Source organism: Coenobita brevimanus, chromosome 90 (assembly GCF_032717465.1).
Source record: "Coenobita brevimanus isolate Jiangsu-jjx chromosome 90, ASM3271746v2, whole genome shotgun sequence".
NCBI classification, from domain to species: domain Eukaryota; kingdom Metazoa; phylum Arthropoda; class Malacostraca; order Decapoda; family Coenobitidae; genus Coenobita; species Coenobita brevimanus.
In genome coordinates, this window is record NC_137043.1 from 26,212,302 (window position 1) to 26,231,381 (window position 19,080).

General features: G+C 41.1%; 1 protein-coding gene across 1 annotated transcript in view; it reads left to right on the top strand.

Moving 5' to 3' along the window:
* Positions 1-527: 527 nt before the first annotated feature.
* Positions 528-19,080, top strand: part of LOC145411644 (uncharacterized) — a 67,350-nt gene continuing 48,797 nt past the window's right edge. The window contains exon 1 of the mRNA XM_080281650.1: positions 528-680. Within this exon, the coding sequence (XP_080137776.1) occupies positions 528-680 (153 nt within the window). The remainder of the gene's footprint in view (positions 681-19,080) is intronic.

Below are 19,080 nucleotides of genomic sequence, written 5' to 3' on the forward strand. Positions count from 1 at the left end.
CTCGGTCACCCACAAGAGCAATTAAAATGGCTTAATTATTCCCCTCCAGCCGTCTCTGACGCTAGGAGGATGTAGAAGTGCTATATTGGGTTAATGTATAAAGTAAAGAGCCACCGATGAACGATAAAGATATTTCGCTTAGTGTCCTTCCCTAGACTGCCGCCTTGGGGTTATAGAGCTTGGTATTTTGGATCAGTATACAAATTAGAGCCACAGAAGAGCGGTTATAATGTCTTGCTTAGTATCCTTCACTCGTCTCTCCCTTATTATCCTTCTTATCTCCCTTATTATCCTTCGGTCGACTTCTGTTAGAGGGAGTGGGTAATGAAGAACCACAGGGGTGATTAATTGTCTTGCTTAATATCCTTCACTCGCCTTTGCCGCCAGGGGGATATAAGAGTGCCACAGTGGGTGAAATTAGAGCCACAGATGAGCTGTCAAAATATCTCGCCTTCAATCCTTCACTCGTCTCTGCCGGCACGGGGTTGTGGAAGTGGCATTGTGGAAGTGGTTGGGTAGAAGTATCGATGGATGTCGGGCACCTTACTGTGGTCTCCCGCACACTGACGCCTCCACCTGCCCCCCACCACCACCTCCACCAGCACTTCATCCACCTAATAGGATCACCGCTGGACGCCCCACCTTTCACCTTCACCCTCGCACTTCATGGCTTCACTCAGGTGTGTGTGTGTGTGTGTGTGTGTGTGTGTGTGTGTGTGTGTGTGTGTGTGTGTGTGTGTGTGTGTGTGTATACAAAGCTTACATATACTGTTTGCACCGTCAAGGACACTTCTTATAATGCTAACACAGGAGGTTCACCCTTTGAATGTGGGTCGCTGTTTGAGGTTGCATAACATCACTTGCTGTTTACTAGGGTACAGCACAGATTTCTAAATTTTCAGCGGAAGAGAATTGTCTCACTTTAACCAGAAAAAAAATAATTACGGTGTTTTACTTTATATAACAAGTGCATAACCTCTTGTGCATTATATCACGGTCTGCATTTCTCTTACAACATGGATATGCTTCAGAATTTCCTTATGTTATTTTTATTTCCTCTTGGGTGATTAAATTTTAGGCATAAGTATCATTTAGTCAGCATGAATTGTGGCTTTCCTGTCTGGGTGGCTTTCCTATTTTGGTAAAACAATTGCCAGCTATGTTGTTTTCATGGATAGGACGCACTTGTAAACGAGCACTGATATCGTTCTTTTAGTATTTTCTTACACTGAGAGAGAGAGAGAGAGAAAGAGAGAGAGAGAGGGGTTTTATTCGTCTCGTACATGTTTTGAGATTGGTAGTGTGATTCGCTGTCAGTGGTGTAATCTGCTTATATTTTGCACTGTTCCATTTTTTATTTACAAGCCGTGCCAACTCTGTCTTGTATGGCTCCGTGGAAGGTGTGACGTGTGTACGAGTATGAGAAACAAAAGAGGATTGAATTAGTGAGATGTAATTAACGAAGGAAGGTATTATAATCTATACAGTGTTAAATGGAGGAGAAAGGGAGTGGAGTGGATGGATATTGTTCGTCCACCCATCTTGGCTGATATTTTCGTCCTTGTACAGTCTATTTCCCGTTCCGCAATGGCAGACAAGACAATGGTGCAGCTGTACAGTACTCTTCGTGACTAGCACCATAATCTAGTGCTTCTCCTGTTACAGCTCAGCATTCAAAATTAAGAGATGCCGATTTTAAATTAAACTTGTCGCAGCATTGGAAGGTGTGGCATGTGTAAGCCCAGGTGTGAGCTCGTGACAGGAGTAAAAGAAGAATAAAACCCATAATGTTATAACCGAGTTCGCGAAGAAGGGAGACCTCCTTACGGTGGGGGGAAAAAGGTGGGAAAAATTAAGGGCTAACGGTCACTCTTCTCTCTTCGTAGCATCTGGATGGCTTCCTAGCATCTGGATGGTCTGTGTAGCTTGTCATGCGGGCTGGCCACACCTAATGCTCACAATTGTACTATTAATGAGCGTCATAAATCAGGGCCTGCATACACGTTCACCCTCTCACGGGAATAATATGGCCGTAGGACCACTGATGAGGGATGAATGGAGGACAGGAATGAGTGACTTTCTGGATTACATAATGGTTCGTGTCTCATAAGTAAAGCTGAAGTTTGAGATCATGAAAGTGAGCCTAGTAACTGCATGTACCGTACTGTTAATGAGAAGTTAGGACGAGAGAAGCGGATTTATATGAAAGTAGGTAGAGTGAAAACACCATTGCAAGGACATAGCATGATTGTAATGAATGATCTGAAAATAGAGTTAATTTGGATCTTGTGAATCATCTAACAGGCCATCTCTCTTTTGTTCTTGAAAAATGTAATTGATTTCGACTGAGAAATAAGTAAGAAAAAATAGAAGTTGTATATAGGTTAGGAAGTGCACTGACATACCGGCACATATGATACTAAATGTAAAATACTGATGGAAAGAGACCTCTGTGTGTATGAAGAAAAATGCTTAGGTGTGGCAGCGACTAGGGTTTTGAGAGAGAGAGAGAGAGAGAGAGAGAGAGAGAGAGAGATGGGGGCCTGAGGAAGGAGAAAATAAAAATCGACACATGGTAACAATTTTGCTTGTTGGTTGGTTAAACGAAGAGAAGTAATTTTGTATTATTGTTATTCTAACCTTGTTAACCTAAACAACTCTGGGCTGCACTGCTTTATATATACCGTATGTATGCAAATGAAACAGTTTACTGCAGATAATTCGTTTTGTTGGATATTCCCAAATGTTTTTCATTAATCATTTCAGCTGAAATGTCCTTGATATGTTTTATTGAAATAGATTAAGCGATTTTTATTTTTTTTTAAATAATTAGTCTTCGCTGTAGTGTAACAAATCGCGCTGGAGAATTTTGTTGTTGTTGTTGTTGTTGCCTGTGTATATTGCAGTTCTCACGTAGATTATATAGTTGCACCTTTGTCGGTATTATCATTACTATTGTTTTATGAAAAAGATGCGTGACTGTTGCAGACCTCATACTTTTGCCACGGTTATCTTTCACTTCCAGTATTACGTAAATAAAGTCAGAGTAAGCTGTTGGCATCCGTAATATACTTAAACGGAATTTTCGACACGTAGGCCTTTTCTACGAGTTCTTGGTCTTGTGAAATTGAGCCGTAGTGTTTAGGACTCTTTTTGTAATCTGAGTACATCAGTATTTAACGCCGTCCTTTACCTAGCCCTCCCTTCATGTCTCCCTAAATTGAGCCTTGGCACGTATTGTTTAGTTTATTTGATGCTGCGCCCAGATGACATAATCTATACTGACTGGAGTAAAGAGGGTATACGAAAGTCCTCCAGTTCGAAAAATCTTCCCTAAGTTGAATAAGAACACGTAAAGACGGTATAAATTGAATAGTACGTCATTGTAGTGAATGTCCTGCTTTAATCAACTACGTGGTGACCTGGCATTTTACCGCACAGTCAAACAACCACGATTATTTTTTTCATCTGCGGGTCCTTTACTTTTGCCTTGCTTTGTTATCTCCTTTATTTTCCCCACTTTAACCAGCTGTATCTTCACTTGTCCCTTTGTCCTCTCCTTAGACATACATGATTTTTTTTTTTTTTCCTGGTAATCTGTCTGCCAGTGTTTGACCCCTTCCAGTACCGTTATTATCCATTTTATCGCCAGTGATATCCAGCTGTAATCTGCCATATTTTCACGTGTCTTTTTGTCCTCAGCTTAAAAATAAACGCGATTTTCTCTCCTACACTTTTTACTGTACGGTAGACTTGTTTGCGTCTCAGCGAGGTGGAAGGTGGAGGTGGCTAGAGTGGATTATGGTTAAGAAGCCTGGTAAGTGAAGGACATGTCACCACCACCACCTCCGTCTCTCCACCTCGCTCCACGTCCATGCTCCACTTCCTCCCTGCTATTTCTTAACTCAGCTTTCTTCACATTCTCATTGCTTTCATTTTTCTCCACTTCTGTGTAATCCATCCATGGTCGGAAGAACTGTAGTATTGTATTCAAGCTGACGTCAGACGATTTTACTCACCTGAGATTGTTAATGTACGGACTCTGCTAGTGACTGTGTCTCTCCTTTCTCTATATCCTCCCGTGTACTCAGAGGGACGCTGGCTTATCTGTTTTTCACGTACAACGGAAAACAACTTACAAATGAACTACAGTATGATAAATAGTTTGAAAATGAACTAACGGTACATGGAGGAATGGATAATACGCTAAGACCTTAACTTACATGCCTGAGTATTAGGTGTCTGCTTACCATCACACGAAGAAAAATGTAATTTACATTGTGCAGTCACACGAGTGCGCTCCTGCATCCTCATATCTTGAGTGTGGTTTGCTTGGGTGTGGGATACTCTCGCGGCAGAGTTCATACCAGCACTCAGGTCCTTGGTATTCTGGCTGCCACACTCTACACTCACGCCCTGGCCCTCAGGGTAGCGCACCTGGTGCATGGTGAGACTGTCTTGTCTTGGAAGTGTCCCAGTATTTCTGTTGTAAGTAACGGGACAGTCCTCACCCCAACACGCCAGGAACAGCTGTCGTTCCTGGAGGCTGTCTGTACTCACAGATTTTGGTCATCGTCGTCTTCGTCGATGCCATTATTGACTAGTTGGAATCTGGTCGGACCTATCTGCTCATACGCATCCATCCTTAATTGGTAACTGAGATCGTAAACTACCACTGCACATTGTGCACTTGCGTTCATTCGCAGTACAGGAAAGTGGCGGTGATGACCTTAGGCTCTGCGTGGGTATGTTCATGGTAATGAACATGCGACAGGCACCGCTGATGCTCCATTCTTGGCGTAGTTGGGTGACCGCTGCCCGCATCATTGCTTGTTATAGCGTGGTACTTTTACTGACGTAGAGGGAGATGCGCAAACTCTCCTTCTGGTTGCTGCCGCAGAGCCATGGAAGCTAGTGGGACGCCCCCAGGACTGTTATTTCGAGTGACGTTGAAGTAGGGCTACAATCCTCGAAACAGCGGTTACTGTACAAAAGAAGGGCACGAACAGCCGGCATGGGTGACCAGACAGGAGGATGAGAGTCGGATTATATCTCCAGCCCCATGAGCAGAGAAACAAGAAAGAAGATTCCGAAGCCTATGAAGATTTGAATGTTCCAGTCTCAAGTCGGCCTTTCTGTGTCGACTAATAGGACCACGGCGGAGCACCCCCCCTGTAATAACCAGAGCATGGCCAGTGCTGTGGGATATCTGTTGATCTGGGATGAAGGCTATATATTGCATATTGGCGTGTGGGGGAAACGGAAGCTATTTCTTATTTATTCATTCCTTGATAATATGTTATGTTCAGTTTAGGCTGCAGTTATAAGATGCATCCAACTAGAGACTCTGTAGGGTTTCTGATAGTGTCCATAATGGGTTGTAAGGCTGTAGGTGTTTAGGTAGGCAGCATTACATGTGAGGCTTATGAAGTAGCCAGTACATAATGTTGTAATTTGTTGGTGACTGTAATAAGGAGAGTTAAAATGGTTTTGGAAACTGATTTGTTATGTTTTCGTTGCTTTACCTTGTTTAAATTTATAAAGTGGAGGGGAGTTGCCAACATCTGTGATTAGTTTTGAGCGGCTTAGTTACCAAGTTGTTACCGTTCACAGATATAACCATTAGTGGCATCGTTTATCTTATATGTGCAGATGATGATATACATGAGCCATGACATTTACAAATCCTTTATCAAACGTAAGAGGAAGCATTGTGAGACCATGGATGCTGAGTCACGTGAGTAGCGCCGCCATGATGCAGCCACATCCACGTCCTGATCAGGCATTATTGTATAACAGGTTTTTTCGACATATACATATATAACAGTTAGTGTAGTCGTTTGTTTTCCTCTGACGGTACTGAACCATGCACACAAACTGAATACGAACTCATGGTTCCATAAAATTCTATAAGCCTGAGTTATGAGGTACTGATGAGTCTCCTTGGTTAGTAAATCAAATCAACTCTCCAGTCTGTCCACACTTGACCATCAGTTGAGTTGAAAGTGGTTAAGGATCTCAAGTCAGTATAAACGCGATGTAATAGTATTTGTGAGGGACAGTCGTTTGTTATGTAACTGATTTGGAAATTAATTAACATCATCAATACCATGACATTATTTTATTCTTGCTTCCGTCAAACGATTTTATTACACATAGGAAAGTCATTTGTAGTATAGTGAATGGATTAATGAAGGCTAGATCCAACCCCTTCAGTTCGAAAAGTCTTCCTACACCGAATAAATCCGTCTAAAAAGAGGTAGAATGAAACAAAGACATCATCGTAGTGAAGATAATTACCATACAAACATGTACTAAACGAAATATTAACTATTATAGACCATAACATACACCTGGACCCCAAACTGAATATTTTATTTTATTGTCTGTCTCCACAGTTCCATTGTTTTCCACGCGTGGTTTTAAGGGAAACCCTAATTTAAACTGACACACACACACACACACACACACACACACACACACACACACACACACACACACACACACACACACATATATATATATATATATATATATATATATATATGTAAACGACCGTCTTGGGTTAGACATGATGCTCTACAGTTCATTAGTTCATTGGCTGGGGCCTGTGGGTTGAAATCATGAATGCTTTTTGTAACCCATACCAGCGGCGTGTAAGGCACTTCCACACAAAAACACATACGAGTTTTTCCTGCAGATTATACCACAGTACATACCAGCTTCCCACCAAGGCATAGATATAACACGAGGCATCTCGGTCCGAAATAAGCATGAACGTGACTTGAAACTAAATACTTATTTTGTGGGACTACTGTGGCGGGTGGGTCAAGGCCAACCCAGTTATGTATTCATGAGCGACGCCCTTAAGACCATGCAATTTTCTGGGAAGACGTCGGAGTTCCAGAATTTAAGCCTTCGTAGATTAGGCTAGACACGAGCCTACCAATGGGACACTGCATGCCCTACCATACATACTATACCCTACATACCATATCATACATACCATACATACTATATTCTGCATACCATACCATTCATACTGCAACCCATACACACCACTCATACCGTGTTTTGCATCTCATACACACCATACATACCTTACACTGAATACCGCACATACCATTATACCACACACTCCATACCATACCGTGCTGTACATACCATACCATACAACACATACCATACCAAACATACGATACTATACACACCATATCATACATACCATACATTACATACCACACAACATGCACTCCCCGACGTAACCCCTTCAACCTGATCAGTCTCTGGTATGCTAAATAAAATCGTCTTGCTGATACTAGGCGATTTTTGTCACCTAACTCTACTCACAGATGGCCACCGATTTGCTGTAATTCATTCACTTTAACCCGGCCCAAATTTTCATTCTTTTACAACCTGCTTCACGTAGCTCAGTGAGGGAAAAAGACAATACTGTGGCTCTTCATCTTTTCTGTAGCACTTCTTCGTGACTAGCATCATAATTCAGCGTTCAAGAGAGTATAGTAGTCACCTTCCGTATTGCAGAGTAATGTGACGTTTGAATTAATACATATACAGTCAGCCCAATAAGTATGGCACGCCTGGGGTACGATGGATGTGAAAATGAGCGAGTTTTATAAGACACATGAATTCATTAACCAAGTGCCTTAAAAAAAAAAAAAAAATGTAAACTTTTGTGCGATTTCGAGTCCTAATAATTACAAAGGATAACATTTGCACTTATATTCACAAGGAACTCCATATATCATAACGTATCGTCCATGTTTCAGAATAATACGTGTGGTAAGAGGCCCGATACTTCTTTGGTTGACTGTACGTTTGTTGACCACTTTACCTGCGTCGTGCCGGCATGACCCTCAGCTGGCGTGACTGTTGATAAAGCTGTTGAAAAGCCCTGTGTTTCACCCGTTCAGACCAGCTACGTCCAGTTTAGGTTCCTTCATATCCAGTCAGGCTTACCCACGTCAGCTTATATCCGTCCAGAGCCATTCAGGTGTAGTTAGGTCAGTTCAGGTGCAGTTAGGTCAGTTCAGGTGCAGTTGGGTCAGTTCAGGTGCAGTTGGGTTAATTCAGGCGCAGTTAGGCTTAGTTAAGTTCATTTAGGTTCATCCCGGTCCAGTAAGGCTCATCCAGATCCACTTATGGCAGTTCGGGTGATTTAGGTGAATTAAGACAAACCACGTTCATTCAGGCGCCGTCGTGTCAATTAGCACCATTGAAGACTATTCAAGCCAAGCTAGGTCAATTCAGGTCCAAGTCGGCTCATTACACGCCAGTTAGGTCCATTCAGGTCTTCCAATTAACACTTTGAGACCTGAGATTTCTTTTTCATTTTATTTTTGCTATCTCCTGACGATTTTATTCAACTTTGGATAGACATTTCGTACTGGAGGGGTTACGTGTAGCCTTAATAAGCCCCCTCAAAGCAGTAGGTCTTTCCCAAGCTAAACAAAATCGTCTGGTAGCAGCAAAAATAGAATTAAAAGGATTCAAATAGTTTAAGACGAAGACGGACCAATTTAGGGACGTTCTGAATCGTTTAGGTCCAGTTAGGTCCATTCGCGGTCTTTACATATTATCAGATCAGTTCACGTCCAGTCGCATCCATTCAGGTAATCTTAGATCCATTTTACCAAGACTGGTCCATTTCAGTCTAATCCATACTCAAGTAGATCATTCTCAAGGACGATTCCATGCAATTTTTATCCTTTGAGGTGATTTACACTCCATCTACCCCACTTGAGTCAGTAAAGATGATTCAGGTCATGTCTGTAAATGCCTGTGCCAGAAATCAGACCAACCAGTGCAGTGCTTTATGTGATGTGGTATTTCAAGCCTTTCAGTACTAGGTGGGGTGGGTGAAGGCGAGTAAATGGGTTGGTCAGGGATGGTGGAGGATGGTGAGAATAAGTATACCCTGTGAATATACGCACAAGTCATTTGCTAGTGGAGGCAGTTACTGTTTTTATATATGCATCAGAGTGGTAATGGGTCGGGTGCGTGGAGAGGAGTATGCAGGATGGGCCGGGAGGGTGGTGAGTGATGGGGCGTACACAGAGAGGTACTGTATATGCTGTGGGGATGGGCGTTTTAAGTAGGCCAGTAAGGTGTAAGTCAAAAGTGGAGAATTAAAATGAATGGAGTGCGTGGAAGGAAGAGTATGTTGTGGTAGGATGAGCTAAGATAATTTTAGTGGTTGGGCAGGGCAGGAAGTACACCCAGTGAAATCATGCGTTGTAGGAGTCATGAAATATGTGGAGGGAACGAACTCTCTAAGAAGCTGAATTCAGGGGAGGGGAGAAAAGGGATGTATTGAGGGAAAATGAGTAGGCAGGGACGCTGATGGGTGCTGGGGTGGGGCGGGGATAAGACACCCTGTGAATATGGTCGTTGTAGGTTGGCCGGCTTGGGCATGATATTGATTTATTTCAGAATACACCAGTAACAACAACAAGATCGTAAGCACACGTTGCCCTCATATAACTGGTGCCACAGAACGCAGGTAAAGATGAATGAAGAAAATTAAATATTTGAGGCTTTGTGGGAACTGGTGGAATTAACCTACTCCCAGCCTCCCAGGTCAGCCGGTCTTACATCAGTGTCTCAAGTCACGTCCGTGAATTTTGGCTCGCGTGGCCAAGTTGCCCAGCCAGGGATAATAAAAAGACACATAAAGTTGAGATCCATCCCTGATGCAAGCGAGGAACACACTGAGGTTTCCAGATTACAAAGAAGCGGCAGAAGAAAGGATATTTCTGTTTTACGTGCTTCAGTCATGTACTTCTTATATATATATATATATATATATATATATATATATATATATATATATATATATATATATATAGATAGATAGATAGATAGATAGATATAGATATAATATATATATAGATAGATATAGATATAGATATAGATAGATAGATGAATGAACGTAATACGTAGTTATGGGCATTTATATGCATAAGTTCGATGTTTTCCCACGAACTGTATTTACAACAACAAAAAAAATCAAAGCATACATTAACCCATGTGTGTGTGTGTGTGTGTGTGTGTGTGTGTGTGTTATGAGACCCCAGGTGTATGAGAGAAGTGTGTGCTTTCATGTTGTTGTTGTAGAAGAAGCTTTGATGTAATCCCTCGTCATGTTCAAGCCAAATCTTAAAGTGCCCTCCCTTTCAATTCTAGCTAACGCCGGACAGTGTCTTTTGGCTTAAAGTAAGATGTCGCCCGACATAGGAGCTAGAAACAAACTTGGTGATTTGAAAGTGCTTCTAACTTTGTCAAAAAAAAAAAAAACAGCTAGCATTCCAGGACTCTACTGGCATGAAATATAGAACAACATTTTCGAAGCAGCTCTTCTCAGCAGTGTGATGTGTGGAAAACACTGAAAAATACGAAGACAGGAAAACAGGAACAGACCTGAGAGAGGGTGAGGGCAAGAGGAAGGCGTTAACTGGAAAAACACCGACGGATTGTGACGACTGAGTTAACTGAGGATATGCTGTACAGCCGTCCTTAACCCCTTCACTCCGATTACTTATTTTTCATTTTATTCATGCTACCTTCAGGCGATTTTATCCACCTTAGGAAAGACATCTCGAGATGGAAAAGTTAGATATGGCCTTCCTTAACCCCATCAGCACGAGAGATTTTTCCAAGGCAATAAAATCGTGCAGAGGCAGCTAGAATAAAATACAAGCAGTATCTCATCGAATTTAAGGGGTTGAATGTCATTAGCCTAGCCAGCATCAAAACACCTTCCGTCGGGCTGGAGGGGGTGGGGGCGGGGGTGCTGTTGTTAGCTCGTCCAGCTTTCAGATGAAAGAACCAGAGTTTGATTTTCGTGCAGACCAGACTGGTGGATTCAGTCTAATTCCCTCAGATTCCTGTTCACCCAGCAGTATAAATGGGGGTAGTAATAATTGCCTGTTCGTCTTAATGACCCTAGTGCAGTCGATTGGCATTGATTTAAGCTTTCTTCGAGTACTTCTGGCCTGATTATGTTGCTCATTACCACTACGTCAGAGATTATATAATCATTCTTGAACTCAGTGGTACACTCAAGAATTCAAAAATACCAAAGAAATTTCCACTGAAATATACTTAGATTTGTTTCTGTTGCGTCTGTCGTAGTTTATAATTAGTTATTCCTTTTTTCTTACTTTAGAACGTAACCCAGTCCGTTGTGGCTTTCATCCGAAAAAAGATGACACTGCAGTACTATGCCATCAGGATTTTAAACACAAGACTGTGATGCCAGGGTGGTCGTATTTTATAGCTCCTTAGTCGCTGTTGTTAAATTCAAGGCTGATTTGAGGAGCAGCCTTTACCAGCACACTCACGATAATGTCTGTGAATGAATGGGTACCAAGGAAGGTGTCATTTTATTACTTGTAACTCTAACTTGACTGAACTTAGGCTATTTCGAAAAGAGCGCTACTCGCACATCAAAAATTAATATGTTTTAATCACACTATCAGACTGAAAATTTAATCATTATTGAACCTGAACCCGACGAACTACTCTTCGCAACCTCCGTCCATACGAAAGTAGTTACGTTTACATTTCATCTTTCCTGGAGACCGTATCCTTTCTGACCATAAATTACACCCGATTCGCTAACAGTTACTCGGTAGGAACACATGTGAGAAGACAAGATAGATAAACTCGAACTATTGTCGCCAGACGCGTATTTTTCTTTGTTGTTCAGCCACCAAGAGACATAATATTAGTGAAAGTATTAAATTTGTTATTTTTTGTAGTTCGTATTTTATGTTATTGTTGTAGGACTGGTAATCTAGCGGTTACAACACCCGTAGTGACGTCCTTCCATAGGCTGAATCCCCAAGAGTTAACTGGAGCCTTTTCAGTCATGTAATGCCACCAGGTGAAGTAGGCTCTCCTTCTATCCAGAGATGTGCTGGACTGTGGTAGCCTAGCCATGGGTCCAAACACCTTGAAGGGCGTAAAATGGAACTGGCTGTTCATCCATCCATCCATCCATCATCCAGTCCTACATTGCCTCATGAGGAGCGTAGGAGCCCGGGGCTAGGCAGTTGGTCCCGACATTTAAGATGATAGTGACCAGCCTCACTCATCCCTGAGTGGCATTACATGAGCAATCAAACCCAACCATCCCTTGGAAATAAACCTTCACCAGCTCAATCCGGTTGGAGCGCAATAATTACCCACTAAACCACCAGGCGCCAAAACTTGGTTATATGGGTACCACCCAGCTTTGTAAATGGTTTCCTGGTGTACAGGAAACCATTTGGCTTGTCACTTAGTGTGGAGTCACCCACAGGCAGAAGGAAGAAGAAGAAGAAGGAAAGAAAGACAGAAGAGGGACTGTAAAGTTACCCGTAGGCAGAAGGACAAGGAAAGAATGAAGGAAAGGAAGACAGGAGAGGATGGAAGGAAAGAAGGATGGAGGAAAGGAAAGGGCAGACACCCGAGAGCAGCAATACATCGAGTGAGTGGATGGTGAGCGCCCCCACCTACCACAAACTTACGTACAATATATTGTCTTGCCCCACCCATTCAACTGTGCTAAACAAAAGAAAACGAGAAAACGATTCGAGCGGCGTTATAATATTGTATTGACTCTTTAACTCCTTTCAATTTTTTCGCAAGAGCCACAACCGCACGAATATAGTATGGTTGTGGTACGAAAGTTGTTGTTTGAATATATGAAGTTGCTCTGCGGTTGTACTTGCTTTGGGAAACTTTACGGCATCGCTAATAAAAGAATTTTGAAACTACCCCGTCTCAACTAGGAAACCTGTAATGCGTGTACACAAAGGAAAAACAAGAAGTGAAGAAGAGACGGGGAGAAACAGTAAACTAGGAAGATTGAGTACGAAAGGAGAAAAGACATTGAGAGAGAGGAGGAAGCGACGCAGAGAAATGAGAACCAAAAAAGGGAAAGGTATCTTGTTTGCTTACTTCCCACACTATCCCGCTTTGGCATTGTTCCATAAACACTTAGAAACCCAGCCATCTGTGTATTTGTACTGGTATTATCCCCGTCTTCTGTAGTAAATTATGGTTCTGCTTTTTCCATATTCGATTTATTTTTTGTCACCAATCTCTCTCTCTCTCTCTCTCTCTCTCTCTCTCTCTCTCTGGGGGCGCGGTGGCACAGTGGTAGCGCGCTGAGCTTGTGATCGGGAGGTCACAAGTTCGAGCCTCGCCCAGGCTACCGTTGCCAGGAGGGGTAGCTCCCTCCTGTAACCCCAGCGGGGCTATATGGCCTTAGTTGCCTAGCTCGGGGAATTCATTTCTCCATTTCTCTCTCTCTCTCTCTCTCGTGTGTGTTTGTGATGGAAGGGTTAATGAAATCTGTATCTAACCTCACCAGGGCGAGAAATCTCCGTCGAAATAACACTCATAAAAAATCGTCCTCGTACGGAATGGGTCTTATAATGTTGACGACGAGAGGTTTCTTCAGCCGAATGAAATCGTCTGGCTTTGAGAGAGAGATAGAGAGAGAATGAGTAAAAATGTGAGGGGGAAGGCAAGGAATGCATACCGCTTTGTGCTGAGTCCGTGGAGGTTATGTGTGGTGGAGCTAAAGGAATGTTGGTTGGTGCTGAGTAGGGGGTGCTGGTATCTTGGGTTTAGTTGTTGTTGTTGTTATTATTATTATTATTGTTATTATTATTATTGCTACTGCTGCTACTACTATTACTACTACTACTACTACTACTAAACTTCATAATTTGAACATTATATATATATATATATATATATATATATATATATATATATATATATATATATATATATATATATATATATATATTGTTACATAGCCTATGATTTCATCATCCTTTGTGTAATTTTAACGCACAGTATGCTGCATGTTTGATCACGAGCGTGTTCTGCCTCAGTCCCCCCCTTCTACCGTTATAGTAGAGTAAGTCGTTCTCTCTGTTGTCCAGAGCGGGATTGTGAACTCTATGTCCCCATGGCTTTCATTTGCGCGTCCTCTTACAAGTTGTATCAGGCTCTGCCGGCTCCTATATAATGAGCTCAGTCTCTGCATCATTGCCACTTAGATCTGCTCCTCATTTTGTTCACATCTCTGTCCTCCCCTGTACAATTATTATTATTGTGAGTGCTCAAGAAATCTCCAAACATCTAGCAGCTGTGTGTAATTTGAGTATAACTGTTGTTGTATTTTTTCTTGTACTGTGTAGCATAAGGTTAATTCTTAGGCCTAGTGAGGTTTTGATTAATGTTGGGTTGTGTCAGTTATTTTTTATGATAGTTTGTATCTGTAATAATTTATCTGGCATTCACTGAGTATTATCTGGTATCTCATTTTATCAGGGCTGACTTAGATAAATTTACTCTTGCTAATTTCGTGTTAATAGAGGCTATTGCAGTTAACCATATATTTAACCTGTTTTTGCCATTACATTATCCTTACGAGTCCTGAATGTTTTGTTGTTAATTTAAGCATTAAACTTTAACTTGTAATTTTACCTAACTCTTTTGTTTTGAACCTGGAACTTTACGGGACAGTAGTGACTCTTCGTATTCTCACTTAAAGTGTACATTATCTTTCTCTGTTCCGTAACAATATATATATATATATATATATATATATATATATATATATATATATATATATATATATATATATGTATGTGTGTGTGTGTGTATGTGTGTGTGTATGTGTGTGTGTGTGTGTGTGTGTATGTGTGTGTGTGTGTGTGTGTGTGTGTGTGTGTGTGTGTGGATGGATGGATAGACTTAGAACATAGGATATTATCAAAGTTCAGATGAGTATTCCTATACAGTTTTAGTTATTTTTCTCTGTGTAATATTAAAGACGTTTAGACTTACTACAAAATCTAATCATAGTTGTTTACATGGTTATCAAGAGCCTAGTGAGAATAAAAGGAGTGCATCCTTAGTTAGGGTCTGAAGAGAAGATATACTCAGTTCGGGAGGCCATTCAGTCCAGGAGGTGGGGAAGGAAGAGTGAGGGAGGGGATAGCTTAGGGCTTCTTCACTCCCCCCCCCTTCCCCCTCTCTGTCTCTTATTTTTTCTCTCTCCTTCCCTCCCTGTTATGTTCATCTTACTCCCACGCAGATGTTCATATATTCCTTCCTTCCTTCTCTCTCTCTCTCTCACACACACACACACACACACACACACACACACACACACACACACACACACACACACGCGCGCGCGCGCGCGTCCGGGCACATTTCCAACTTTCTTCACCCATCTCTCTTTTATATTATTCCTTCAATCCACACGCCTCCATCTTTTTTTCTTTTCCATACACTGTTTTTTTTCTTTTCCATACACTGTGTTTTTTTTTCTTTTCCATACACTGTGTTTTTCTTCTGCTTCTTGTTCATTTGTACCATCCATTCTCCAGTCCCTCAAACGTCGTACTTACTGCAGCAAAATATCCATACCGTAGTGCCTTTTTATTTTATTTTTTTTCTTACCTAGCAAAGATCTTTCAGTCCTTTTCAGTTCAGTTGATTGCTAAGTGTAGTTAGATTGGAGGGTCGAGCTGACTGTACAGTAGTCCCTTCACCTTAAGCTGGCCTAAATTTTTCGTCCTTTTGCAGCTTATTTCACGTAGCTCAGTGGAGGAAAAAGGCATTATACAACTCTGCATTCTTTCCCTAGCACTTCTTCATGACCAGTATCATCATCTATGTTAATCAGTCGTTACAGCTCACCAGGAGAGAGAGAGAGAGAGAGAGAGAGAGAGAGAGAGAGAGAGATTGCAACCAGCGAGACTTATTCCTGCTTCATAACTAAGCCTCACTAAATTTTCATGACACTGCAACTTAACTTATTCAGGATTTGGCAGTGACCCAGTTCCGTCAAGTGATAACATAAGGACTTCTGTTAACTCACTCCCTCTCCACCTACTCCCCTACCCTACAGATATATATGACGTACATTCAATAGATGCCAAAAATAAAGCTACTGTACTCTCTCTTTAATATGTGTCGGGTAAGAGGATAGGTAATGGGCGCCTAAAAATTTCAGTTATATTCATGACAGTCCGTAGTATGGGAAAATTGGAAACCTGAAGGACTGTAAATTGTATGTACTATCGTCGCTGTCGTCTCGTCTCTTTTTTCCCATCCGAAAGTGGGGTGAGGTAATATCTAGAACAGGGGTGGGGAACGTCCGGCCTCCGGGCAGTGTAAGGCCCGCAAGACCATTTGATCAGGCCCGCGAAGCATTTCATTATTGCAATTTCATAAACTCATGAACGAATATATATATATATATATATATATATATATATATATATATATATATATATATATATATATATATATGTTTCCTCCTGGCTTACCCCGTTACGTATTATAAGTCTTTATCTCACCAGCTCCAGTTTTCTCTTAATTCCTGGAGCAACCTCGTGTGACCTCATTTGTGCTAAAGTGCGTTGACCTCGTATTTTGGAGAGAGAGAGAGAGAGAGAGAGAGACTGTAGCCTAAATACAGTACAGCCTTCATTCTCTCTCTCTCTCTCTCTCTCTCTCTCTCTCTCTCGCTTGTCTCCCACACTTCCCTACCTCACTTCCTCCTCTCACTCTGCTCATTTCCGCCGTGTCAGTCCATGCCGTGCTGACAGAAGTGGGAGGGAAGGATATCACGTTCTACGATACAGGTTTCTCACTAGTTTTCGTTCCTGGCTATTACTTTCCTTCGTTCTTTTTTCTCCTCCTCCTCCTTCCTCTAGAATATTTTATTCAGTATGGGATAGACTTCGAACTGGTGGGTTTGGCGCACTTAAAGCAAAAATAAAAAGAAAAATCGATGCACACTTGGCGGGGGACAGTCTGATCCCACAAGTGATGAGTAATGCAATATGGAGGCTTCGTAGCAACGCCCCTTTTGTGATTTTTTTTGCATATTGCGCACTGTCATTCTCCTGTATGTCATTTATATCTTTTTAATATCGACATAGTTTGCATCAGCATTATATAAGTGGATATTGAGGTGTAATAGCAGAATCAGTCACTAAGGAAAAGGAGCAACGAATTCTCCAAAGCCAGTTAAAGAACCATCCCATGCCTGATAAATCTTGCTTTCATAAGGATTCATTATATCGCCTGCTTGTGACATTTCCTATACTGTTTTCACCTTAATTTGACCCAGATTGTCGTTCTTTTATAGCTTATTTCATGTAGCTCAGTGGAAAAAAAAAAATACCATGGCTTTACACCTTCCTAGAGTGCTTCATCGTGACTAGCGACATATTCTAGTGTTAATCCATTATTACAACTCAGCATTCAAGATGGAGAGATGGAAATATTGGGCCAAGTGAAAAGTGTAGTCAGTATTGTTATCATTTAAATTTTTTTGTGGTAATGAATTAATCTTCTTAGGACATCACGAGCTATAATGATCACTTAGTATTTCATCTCACCTCCTGCGGGATGCTTTTTTGGACATAGTATACAGCCGAACCTGACAGAAACACCTGCCAAAAGTGGTCAGCTTAAATTACCTGTTATTAGTGTCGGTGTATGAAGTATGTGGGATGGTAGGAAAGAGTGTAGGATACCCTCTATGATCTGCTCTTTCATGTTAACCTGGGGATGTAATAAGAATCTATAAATTCCTGGTTTTATAGTACAAGCTCTTATGTTAGAGCGACCTCTTGTTAGTCAGCATCAGAGCGTGTTGTTTGGTGCTGGAGAGGAGCGCCTTTACGTGGTGGCACCCATAAAACCATGCAGCTCCACTGACTGGTTATACAAACGTCCCACGATTTCCTTCTTATCCCCGAAACGTAGATGCTGGACTGTTGGAAAAGGGGCAACTTCAGCCTGCAGTCCACACTTAGACGAACCTGGGCTACAGCCACAGCCACGTGCACTGCCATTACTACTACTACTATTACTACTACTACTACTACTACTACCACCACTACTACTACTACAACAACTACTACTACTACTACTACTACTACTACTACTACTCACTGTATCTGTAATTAGTCTAACATACCAGTATGTGTAATGTAAGAGAAATCTTACATTAATATTTGAAGCTCTTTTGACATGGCTGTTTTGAGTTAACAAAATGAAATTATAAAACCCACACTTACGTGTTTAATTAGGTTAGTCTTCGTGAAAATATATTTGTTCGTGTTCATTATGTATATGATCTGAACTAACAGTTACTCGAATTTTCGTATTTTTTTTATTTATTTTGATGTTTTAAAATGTTCAATATGAGAATATTCAATTTTGTCTATGCAACAGATATTGTGTTTATGGGGTTATTTGAGAATCACCAAAAGTCTAACGGATGCAGAAAGTGTAAAGGTAGATATATAAATAAATTAATTAAAGGAATGAAACTGACAACCTTCACCCTGAAAAAAAATAAAACTCTTGAATTTTATTATTTATACGAGATGAAACTTATGGTACCTGCATGAAAGTCTTTTATATGCCGAACTAAATAACTCTGTAAATATTAAAAAAAATCTGGCTTTTTCAACACGTGCTGGAATGTTCCAACTTACGCAAAAGTAAAGCAAAACAAGCATTGAAGTGGCCTTTACTATCACAACTGATGAGAGTAGTCTGTGTTATTTAACATATTGGTTACAATGACGTCATGTATATTATAATCTTGCTTTACCACGTGCGCTTAGGAAATACTGCCTCATAGTGATGGAGTCAGTATTTCTCCATTAATTCCTACACTACCAGGAATCTCTTCTAAGCTAGAGTAAAATATAAAATACGTCATCGGGATGAAGGAACTAATGAAATATATATCGTAAGGTATCACAGCTGCCGGCTCCGACAAAATTTGTTCTGACAGAAACCAAACTCTGAGTGGGAAATGTTTCTTTGTAGTACCCTGCAGTATTTTTGAAATATGAGCAGAGACATTGATTTGCGTTTTTTAACAAAATTACAACCAGTCGGGTTACAATTATTTTTTTTCTTTTATGGAGAACAAGTGACAGGAAAAATTTTCTCACATTTCCTTGTCGCTCCTTCCAAAAGAAATCTAAGTTACTGCATGGAATTTACTGCATA